Source organism: Littorina saxatilis, linkage group LG15 (genome assembly GCF_037325665.1).
Source record: "Littorina saxatilis isolate snail1 linkage group LG15, US_GU_Lsax_2.0, whole genome shotgun sequence".
Classification (NCBI taxonomy): Eukaryota; Metazoa; Mollusca; class Gastropoda; order Littorinimorpha; family Littorinidae; genus Littorina; species Littorina saxatilis.
In genome coordinates, this window is record NC_090259.1 from 22750500 (window position 1) to 22761634 (window position 11135).

The 11135-nt window shown below is 42.3% G+C and overlaps 1 protein-coding gene across 1 annotated transcript; it reads right to left on the bottom strand.

Moving 5' to 3' along the window:
• Positions 1-1178: 1178 nt before the first annotated feature.
• On the bottom strand, positions 1179-4003 carry LOC138948836 (uncharacterized). Its single transcript, XM_070320465.1, has 2 exons — positions 3851-4003; positions 1179-3399 (listed from the first exon to the last, which is right to left on the bottom strand). The coding sequence occupies exon 2, from the start codon at positions 3100-3102 to the stop codon at positions 1579-1581; it is 1524 nt and encodes a 507-aa protein (XP_070176566.1). The 5' UTR covers positions 3103-3399; positions 3851-4003; the 3' UTR covers positions 1179-1578.
• Between the last annotated feature and the right edge of the window lie 7132 nt (positions 4004-11135).

The following is an 11135-nucleotide window of genomic DNA, read 5'->3' on the forward strand; positions in this document are numbered from 1 at the left end:
CTCCCCGTCTGATATTCAAATAATATCACTATAAAACAAATGAAAGAAAAAGCTTTTCGAACAGACATAAAAAATACCATCGTGTATGTTGATTTAACACACTTCATCTCTAAACACTAACCAGTTTCTAATCTCTTTTCGCAAACAGGATATAAAGAGATTACCAACTTTCTGAAAGTAAATCAGCACAATGTCACACATGGAACTGTCACGGTTGCAGTTTTACAAACGAACCAATTGAGTTATTGGTCTAACTTATGTGTCAGGTTGGTTATCTTTTATGACTCGGACTTCTGCTGAACGGACCAAGGAGTCTGAGTCACTACGGAATGCACGAACAATCAAACCAACAGGCCAATTATTTCGATGGGATCCAGAATCACATAGTAGCACAATGTCTCCTTCTTTAAAGTTTGTTTCAACATGTTTCCACTTTTGTCTCTCTTGCAATGACTGAAGATATTCAGCTTTCCAGCGATTCCAGAAAATGTTGGAAAGAACCTGTACATGCTTCCGCTGGGACTTGTACATTTACTTCAAGTTTAAGTTACTCATCTCAAGTGGTATCTGTTCTTCTTCACCTTCCTTTCAAATTATGAGTGCAAGGCTCGAAAATTGTTTCTCTTGAACTGTGCGTGACGTAGGTCTTGTTGACACGGACGTGCGAAGGTTTGTGAACTTTCCCAAGACAAACGTCTCCAACTACTGTCCAACCAAGAGGAAGACGTTGAGCAAACGGTGCTGATGGTTCTCCGAGAATCTGCTCCAACACATGATGCGCAATAGGGAGATCTCGACCTATGAGCAAGCCAATTTTGATCTCAGGGTGGAGAGGAGGGATACTTGCCGCGATTGGCTGTAGATGAGCATGACTGTGTGCTACATCTGGGGTGGGGATCTCCGACATGTCTTGCGGGATGCTTTCACATTCTATCACAACAGGAAGGGCTAGCGTCATCTGCTTGTCATGGGACTGGACACGCAAACCTGACGCTTTGCGACCACTCATAGACTGCGTTCCGGAACAGGAAGACAATGTGTATGTGTGCTGTTCGTTGTCAACTCCAAGTTGATCTAGCAAATCTGGTGAAGCCAGTGTTCTGTTGCTCTGATCGTCTATCACAGCATACACTTCTACACTCTTCTGAGAACAGTTTTCGGAGAAGACTCGCGTTAAGACGACTTTGCCGCAAGACCTACTGCCGAATGCATCACATATAGATGTACACTTAGCTCCCACTCCGCTTGAGATTCCGGTACCTGCACTATCTCTCTCCCCGCCATGACCTTTAGTATCTGAAGGGCCACGGTGCATCACCGCAAGATGTGGCTTTCCACATTTTTCGCATTTGATAGTTGCTGTACACTTGTTGGCTCTGTGCTCAAACGAAACCAAACACCGAAAGCACAAACTTTTCTCCCTGAGGAACTGTTGTTTTTCTTCAAACGACTTTGATTGAAAGGCTTTGCATGCGGTCAAGGAATGACTGGCATTGTGAATAGGGCATTTATCTGTGTGATTACTGCCGGCTTCATCGTTAGACACTTCAACCCTACGATTCACAACCGTTGATCTTCCTAAGTCAGTTTTTGACTTACCAACATTGTCATTGTCAAAATAGAAAGCGGGATCATTTTGCACTTTAGCCATGTTCTGCAGGAATTCCACGAAAAATGTAAATGGAGGGAACACGACCCCGTGTCTCTGTTTGTAACTGGAGGGTGTCTCTGTTTGTAACTGGAGGCTCGTTCTGTCCATTTGTGTTTCAAGTTGGGAGGCAGTTTTGCAACGATTTTGTTCGTGCCGATGGATGTGTCGTACACTTTTAGGAGGGGCCCTAAATTTTCATCATCTTTTGCAGAGTTGATTTCATCACACAAGTCGCAAAGATCATAGAGTTTTCTCGAGTCGTTTTTGGTGATCTGAGGGAAACTCTCTACCCTCTCTCTGAGTCGAGCTTCTACCAGTTCTGGAGATCCGAAACGTTCATCTAGACGCCTCCAGAGGAGCCTCAGTCCCCTGGCAGGATCAGCGGCGTTGGATGCTCTTATGCTCTGAGCGTACTTCGAAGATTCGAAACCAAGATGTTTGACGAGTAAGTCCAGCTCTTCTTGTGGTGATACACTCAACTCTGTCATGACGGAGGTGAAACTGCTTTTCCAAACTGCGAAACACTCTGCTTGTTCGTTGAACACAGCTAGTCTTGACAGATGAAGATCCTTTTTCAGCAAGAATTTTGCTAAATCACCCTCTGCAGACTGTACAAACCTGTTTTGCTGAGGCGTGAATTGGCATGCCGAGTGAATGTCGTGTTCACGTTCTGACGGGGGAGTTGAGTTTGCTTCCTTTTCACGTACGTGTGTGAACTCTCCAAGACCCGCCACATACCTATCGGTTCTGTCCCTCGGGTGCTCACTATTCACACTGAGCAATGAACCATCATGTTCTACAAAAGCGTCAGCCTCTGCCTCCGCCGATGCAGCATCCTTTTGCTGTGCAACCAAGCAAAGCTCCGCTTCATATTCCGACCTCAGGCGCTCCGCCTTCGCGGCAGCCACCTTCACTTCTTCCTCGACTTTTGCAAGTGATGCTTTCAAGTCATACTCCTTTTGAGCGAAGTGAGCCCTTGCTCTGGCTGCAAGTGCTTTGGCCCGAGCCATTGAAGATGCGTTGCTTCCTGAACTACTATGAGTACGACCACTGTGTCCTCGGCTACTAGTCGATTGGGCTTCATCCAACAGGAATTGCAAGCTTTGCTGAGCGTCGTACGATTTTTTCAATCTTTGTGCGAACGTATCTTTGAACGTGTTTGACTCGCTGACACTTTCCTTCGTTTTCTGCCTGAACAAAAAATCTGTGTAAATGTTTGCTTGCATTTCGGAACTATCACGAGCCTCTTGTAGATCGCGTAGTAGAGATGAAGCAGCATTTTTGTTGTTTGCAGCGTTGCATTTAGAAGTAACGTTGTCTAATTGATCAAGAGAACGTTGCACTTTGCTTACCAGAAAGTTTCTGGTATCCTCGTACTGAAGTTGCCCTTTTTCTGTTAGAGTACGAAGTCGTGTGGTATCCTCAGTTGTGTCTTGAACTGAGGAAGCCATGATGAAAGCTGATGCGATGGAAATTCACTCTGCACCGAAGATCAGAGTGCTTGGTCCATGTGTGCACCGTAGATCCGACAGCTACATGGATGTGTGGATCTGGATTTCACTCTGCACCGAAGATCAGAGCGCTGCACCCATGCGTTTAACAAAATTTCACTGTCCTGTCTCATGTCTCCACACTCTGACATACAGGTAAGTGTCACCCAATGAACAGACGTTTTTCATTTCTTTAATTCGTCTATTCGTTACAACCGTTAGTACCCAACATTGGTACTTGATCGTTATGGTGAAATTCTGAAAAAACAAACAAAAACCATACTCAGAACATTTGTGAAACAAAATACTTTTCCAACTCAAGGGAAGTAATCAAAATCACACTCACTAAACCACCTTGAAGTGGAGTACATCAAAAATGAAATGAACAAATATCCAAAAAATAGAACAGTGTACGATTTCCAACAATTGAGAGGTTTTAGGCAGTAACTCTTCTGCAAACTCTTGTTAGAGCGTCTTTGCTATTAAATAAACTTTTCTCAACGAAAAATAGATCTACAATGATGTTAAACTGCCCACAGTCAGTCGCTGACGTAACCACAACCAAACTGGCATTTCGAGTCGCGAAATCTAAATACAAATGAAAGGCATCAAAACCAACCTAAATCAAAGTCTTGGTCATATAAAACCTAGAATATAATAATACTGAGTTGTTATCCTCATATATTTTATAAAGAATAAGATTGCTTACTTGTTGTGTTTTACGGGTTTTGCCGACAGAGCTAGGAACTAGCTGCTGCCCGGTTTGGCAGACGACACTTGCGAAAGCGAGGTCAGAACATTACAATTTGCGGATCGTAGCACAATAGGAACGAAACGAAAGTAAAGATAAATTCTGGTTACAGTACACCGGGCATGTATAAACCATCTGGGTGTGCTCAAAATGTGCTCAACCTGAGAGCGTGTCAAACAAGAAATTCCTCCGAGGTAGGAAAAACACCCCCGTCAAAGGGAAATAACCTTCTCAGTTGGTGGCAGTGACTGAGTGAGAATGGTTATTTCCCTTTGACCATCAAGATGTCCCTCTATAAGTCCTTGTATAATTTTAATCCACCAATAACTCCCTAACCGTGTGTTTGACTGGTCCCAATTTTTGTACGGACCGTCTCAGGAATGTATAGAACCTGTTCACCAAGTTTGGTGACGATCGGTCCGTTCATTCTTGAGATCTATATGCGAACACAAACACACAAACACACAAACAAACACATCGACCGAAACCTATACACACCCCTATACCGGGGGTGTAACAATTACACAGTGCCAGTCAAACAGGTAGCGCTAGCGCCACACAGGGAAAAAAGGGAAAGGGGGGAGACATGAGGGGCCGTCCCGGTGTTCGTCAGGCCACGCTTGATTTGCTTGGATTCTACCGCAGTCGGTCAGTGTTCGTCAGGCCACGCTTGATTTGCTTGGATTCTACTGCAGTCGGTCAGTGTTCGTCAGGCCACGCTTGATTTGCTTGGATTCTACTGCAGTCGGTCAGTGTTCGTCAGGCCACGCTTTATTCGCTTGGATTCTACCGCAGTCGGTCAGACTCACAGAAGCGTCATCGATCAACGGAAGGTTCCAGCCCTGTTTCCGCGTTATGGGCCTCCGCTCAGATATGTAACTTCAGCAGGACCGACGAAGCACTGTGCAGATTATCCCAGCCCGCCACACGTCGCATGAAGGAAAACAGGCCAAGTACTCGTCATAATCCCTATCGCGGCATAAATAATATGCAGTGCATCGTCTGTGCCGCTGAAACTGCTCAGGTATATTCTGCCCATAAGCAAACAACCCTGACTGACCCGCGCGGACATGTTAGAGCAAACAGACCCTACTGACTCGGACAATGAAACACCTGTCTCAGTGTGGGGATGACAGACTTGACACTGGACCGACCGGAAAACGACTCGGCTTGCTCTAACGGACAGTTTCTTACTTTTAGTGATTTTGTCTTATTGCCATGGCTACGTTAAATGTCGCGTCTTTGAATGCACACGGGATTAGAGGCAAGAATAAGCGTAAAGGCTTATTTTGTCTTTTGAAAGAGAAAAAATTTGATATAATTTGTGTTCATTACGGACTCTGTAAACGATGTGTGGAAGACTGAATGGGGAGGAGACAGGATTTATTCTGTCGATTCATCTCATAGTATAAAGGCCCAGTAATGTTGATACAGAAAGGTTTCCACCTTGAATGTCAGTGTGTTAATTTCAGAACCTTAACCTACGTAGATGACTTTATGTTCGGTATCGACTGTTTGACTCTCCAGCAAGTAGGGCAGATTATTGTATTTTCTCCCTCACTTTTTATGCAATATAAAGTTGTGCACAGTACAGGGAAAACGTTTGTTAGACACAATTTAGGTCGCGTGACTGTTTTTGAAAATTCAGAATTTTCGCAATTGTTGGTGGGGAAGAATATTTTTCGAGCGCGCCAGTATTTAACAGTATTTATTAAAGGCAGAGTAAGCCTCCCGTAAACCATCACAGATACGGTCAGGCTTTTACACACAGTACAAACACCCTTTCATTTAAACACTCACCAATTGAGAACATCCTAGGTGCCCTCCGTAAAGAGCGAACAATTTTCAAAGAATTTATTTTTGCGTGGTTTATCTTACCCCTGAGCCATCGTGAACCCGTGTGATCCAGTTTTCCCCCTTTTCACAATGCAGTCGTCATAGTTAGTCATTTGAATGCGACTCGACGTGAGCTTATCTACAATAGCACGTTTTTTATGCACGAAACAACGGCTGTGGTTCACAAGAACTCTAGCGATGGCTTTTGACTGTTGAGAGGAACGGCGATTTGCACTGATAAACCGGGCCGTCGTCTGCTACGACCCTTGCGTGACCCTGCTTCCGGGCTTTTCTTTTTTTTAAACTTTCACAACTTCGAATTGTTCTGATCTTGTCTTGATGAAAAACGAATTCTTTTATGATTAAAGAATGTTTGTGTAACAAGCTGTCAATTTATTATTTAGATTTTAAAAGTTAGGTCTAGCGCAAAAACGAGGCTCCATTGTTCTTCAGGGCCAAGTCCACGAAAATAAATTCTTGGAAAATGTCTCACGCTCGACAAAAAAACAGCCAGGATGTTCCCGTTCGGTGAGCGTTCAAATGGAAGTATGCTTGTATTGTATTTAGACGCTCGGGGAGCTCTGTGATGGTTTACGGGAGGCTTACTGTGCCTTTAAGTCTGGAGTATAAGAATCCCTGTTGTCTTAAATTTTGGTTACACAAATTTGATATTGAAATGACCCCCTGGCATTGGCTAATTGTTCAGAAAGTTTCCCCTGAAACTAGATTAAGAGAATTACATTGAAAAATGTTGCATAATATTTACCCCAGTAATATAATTTTGTTTAAAATGGGAATTGTTGAAAATATTTATTGTAGGCCTACATATTGTCATTATAAGACAGATTACATAGACAATTTCTTTTTTTTCAGCCAGAAGATTCGTAGTATTTGGTTAAACGTGGTTAATAGAGTAAATAGAAAGTTTGGCGTATATATAAGTTTGACAGCAAAGATAGTGTTGTTAGGATTCCCACCAGATGAAAATGTTTTGACTGAAATAAAATGGTATCTATATATATATATACGACTTGTGTCTGTTTGTCTGTGTGTGTGTGTGTGTGTGTGTGTGTGTGTGTGTGTGTGTGTGTGTGTGTGTGTGTGTGTGTGTTTCCGATGCACGGCCAAAGTTCTCGATGGATCTGCTTCAAATTTGGTGGGCATATTCAGGTAGACCCCGGACACAACCTGGTCGATGAGAATTTTCAACACGTGCTCTCAGCGCGCAGCGCTGAACCGATTTTTGTTTTGTTTTGTTCATCTTCCCAGATCCATTCCCAGTAACTCTTCCTTGTCTTCTCCAGTGTTTTGCGTTTATCTCCCTTCCTTCGTGTGGCGTCAATCCATATTCCCGTTACTATTTTTAGAAGGTCACTGTCCACAACGCTTCCCGTTACTATTTTTAGAAGGTCACTGCACTGTCCAGAACGCTTTCCTTCCACCCGTAAGTTGTCCTCACCGTAAAAGTGCAAAGGTCGAATCAATTTATAGCCACGCGAAAAATACACTGTCATCTATCTCTATATAGGACTGGGTGGCCGAGTGGTAACGCACTGGAAGCGAGAGGTTGCGAGTTCGACCCTGGGACAGGGCGTTAGCAATTTTCTCCCCCCTTTCCTAACCTAGGTGGTGGGTTCAAGTGCTAGTCTTTCGGATGAGACGAAAAACCGAGGTCCCTTCGTGTACACTACATTGGGGTGTGCACGTTAAAGATCCCACGATTGACAAAAGGGTCTTTCCTGGCAAAATTGTATAGGCATAGATAAAAATGTCCACCAAAATACCCGTATGACTTGGAATAATAGGCCGTGAAAAGTAGGATATGCGCCGAAATGGCTGCGATCTGCTGGCCGATGTGAATGCGTGATGTATTGTGTAAAAAAAAATTCCATCTCACACGGCATAGATAAATCCCTGCGCCTTGAATATGTGCGCGATATAAAATAAAAAAAATAAAAATAATAGAACTGTACCCACGGAATACGCGCGATATAAGCCTCATATTGATTGATTGATTGATATATTTATAGATATAGATATATACGTCTTCTTTGTGTGTGTGTGTGTGTGTGTGTGTGTGTGTGTGCGTGTGTGTGTGTGTGGGCAACACCTGTGGATTGTAGAGTTCTGTTTGTGATGTGGTCTGGCGGCTTTAGTGTGTCAGTATGTTCTGGCCTTCATTTGAGAAGCCATAACAGTTTTGAAAGGGCTTAATTTCTCAATCCTGTTTGAGTGGACTTCGCCTCCAAAGGTGATTGTGGTGTTTCGGCACTCGGTTACATTCGGCGTCGTCGACAGGGATGTGACTCGACATGATATGTTCAGGAATGGCATTATGGCCACTGAATCATTTTCCTGCTGTTCCCATTCCACGAATCTGGACCTAAGCTTGGCGGGTCCATGGTTCGGAACTTTCCGGTATTCCTCTAGTGATATATGAATCATTTGTTAATTGTCACTAAACTGTGTATTGGTAAATATCGGTAGGGTGCGCCAATTGATATAATTTGTATGTTTGATTTTGAATTAAGGTTAACAAATATTTTGTGATTACGTGATGTGATTGGAAAAAAAACCAATGAACAAGGATGCCTTACACAAAAAAAAAGAGAAAAAAAAGAGGGAAGAAACAAAGGCAAAACAAGAGGCGAAGCCATCAAGGCTCACGTAAGAAATCGACAAACAGTAACACAAACTCAATCACTCCGTCACACACACACACACACACACACACACACACACACACACACACACACACACACACACACACACACACACACACACAGAAAGAGCATAGGTGAAACTGTGCAAGAAAGCGAGACACTAGATCTGTCTGTCTGCAGGTCTGCCTTGTGCTGACAAAACCGAGTAAGTCCATTTTTTTCAAAAATGATATTTTTTGTTCATCAAAGCTTAGAAATTAAGGCGCACCTTATGTGTAAATTGTGACTTTGTGAAATAAATAGATAAGGAGATATAAAAAAGTAAGTCCACACCTTAAAAACTGTTTAAAGTACATCTGCCATGTGCTGACAAAACCGAGTAAGTCCATTTTTTCCCAAAAATGATATCTTTTTGCTCATCAAAACTAAAAAATCAAGAAGCAGCCTGTGTGTAAATTTTGACTTTGTAAAATAAATAGATAAGGAGATATAGAAAAGTAAGTCCACAACTTCAAACATTTCTCAAAAAAATTACATGTCAATTTGCTGGTAAAACCAAGTAAGTCCATCCACCAATCACAAGAACCTTTATGACGCTATAACCAATCAGAATGCAATGTTTTTGCCAGTATGACGTCAAAGTCAATCCGAATATTCTTGCGGCATTTTACTTGTTAGTAGGGGTGCTAGTTTTGGTGCAAGCATGGCTGCTAAAGAAGAAGTGTTGTCAAGATAAATGACAAAACAGTGAAAATAACGTTAACATTACGAATTTGCACAAGATGGAGAGAGAGAGAGAGAGAGAGAGAGAGAGAGAGAGAGAGAGAGAGAGAGACAGAGAGAGAGAGAGAGACTAAACAGGGAGAGAGTGAGAGAGGGGAAAGAAATCAGGGTCGACGGGGGGGGATGGAGGGAGAGAGAGAAATAAAGGGAAAGAGGAGGTAGGGAGGGAGGAAGAGAGTAAGAGGGAGAGAGATAGCGAGAGAGGTAGGGAGGGATAGAAAGAGAGATGGAGGGAGGAAAAGAGAGAGATAGGGAGGGATAGAGGGAGGGAGAGAGAGAGAGAGACAAGGATCGTCAGGTGAATTATATATAGATAGAGAAGAAAAATGTTTAAAATAAAACGTCATAAGGTGACGTCATTATGTCTCGCCTTATCGAAAGAGGTCATTTGTGTGTTCTAAACTTTAAATGACGTCATTTGTGAGTTCTAAACTTAAAATGACGTATTTTCTGTATGGGTCGTCTGACAAGAATTTTAAAACTATCATTATAGGAAAATTGGGAACCCCTTGGACTTACTTGGTTTTGTCAAAACATTCATGCACACTTAAAAAGTTGTTTTTGGTTGTGGACTTACTTGTTCATATCTGCTTATCTAAGCACTCTAAAAAGTAGAAATTAGCACACAAGATGCGCATTGATTTCTTCTTTTTGATGAACAAAAAATATCATTTTGAAAAAAAAAATGACTTACCAAAGCGGAAGGTCGTGGGTTCGAATCCCGGCCGCACCTGACGGATATTTAAGGTGAAGATTTTTCCGATATCCCAGGTCAACTTACGTGCAGGCCTGCTGGTGCCTTATCACCCTTCGTGTGTACACGCAAGCACAAGACCAAATGCGCACGGAAAAGATCGTGCAGTCCAAAGCAGAGTTCGGTGGGTTATAGAAACACGAAAATACCCAGCATGCTTTCACCGAAAACGGCGTATGGCTGCCTAAATGGTTTTGTAAAAACGGTCATCCACGTACAAATCCACTCGTGCAAAAGCACACGTGTACGTGGGAGTTTCAGCCCACGAACGCAAAAGAAGAAGAAGAAGAACGCCTTCACAAAAATTGCGTCCTCGCTGTTAAAACCCGTCAATCGGGACAGTGAATGTTTCCGTACCATGTCCACACGGCACCTGAATTGCTTAATATCAATTCAAACGTAACACATCTATAAATAGATTCAGGAAACATTGACACCTGCAATAAAATCACTTTCGTGCCTGTGCTAGCATTTTAATGTCCAGAAATATTTCTTAATAACAATTTCAAGAAACGATTTTTAAGACATCAAACCCGGGTAAATAGTGTTTGATTTGAATTTCAAATAATGTGATTTAAGGCTGTAACTATAGTAGTAACCGAACCACCCAAACTTACAACAACAAAACACTACCGGAACAAAAAAACATGCTGTGTAGCTTAAAAAATTGTACGTGAATACAAGTATTTTAGCAAATCACCGCAATCTGATATGCTCATCATATTCTCCAAGGCACTCAAACTAACTCTCACGTACACAGTCATACACAAGAACCAGCTTTTATTCTTGACTGGACATAGTCCTTAGATCAAGACTGGTTTTAATCAGAACAAACACACAAACGCACACATTGTTACAGGTTCGCTTCGAAAGCGTACCGAAATGAGCCAGAGCGTTGTTTAGAGATCAAATAAGCAAAGGGAAGTAAGCGCTCTAATGTGCACACGACATGTGTAATAGAGTAAGCGAGAGTTATACGGAACGTTTCTCCTGGCACCTGAGAGAATAACGCATTGAAATGAACAAGCGACTTTCATCCTCAAATAAAGCATTACTTTTTCTTCCAAATGTTTTGACAAAACCAAGTAAGTCCACTTGCTTAGATCTGTCAAATTTTTTAGATCTGATATAATGGAAAAAAGTGATAAAACCAAGTAAGTCCACAAAATGCCCAACAAAACAAAAACCATCCATCAGATCATTATCA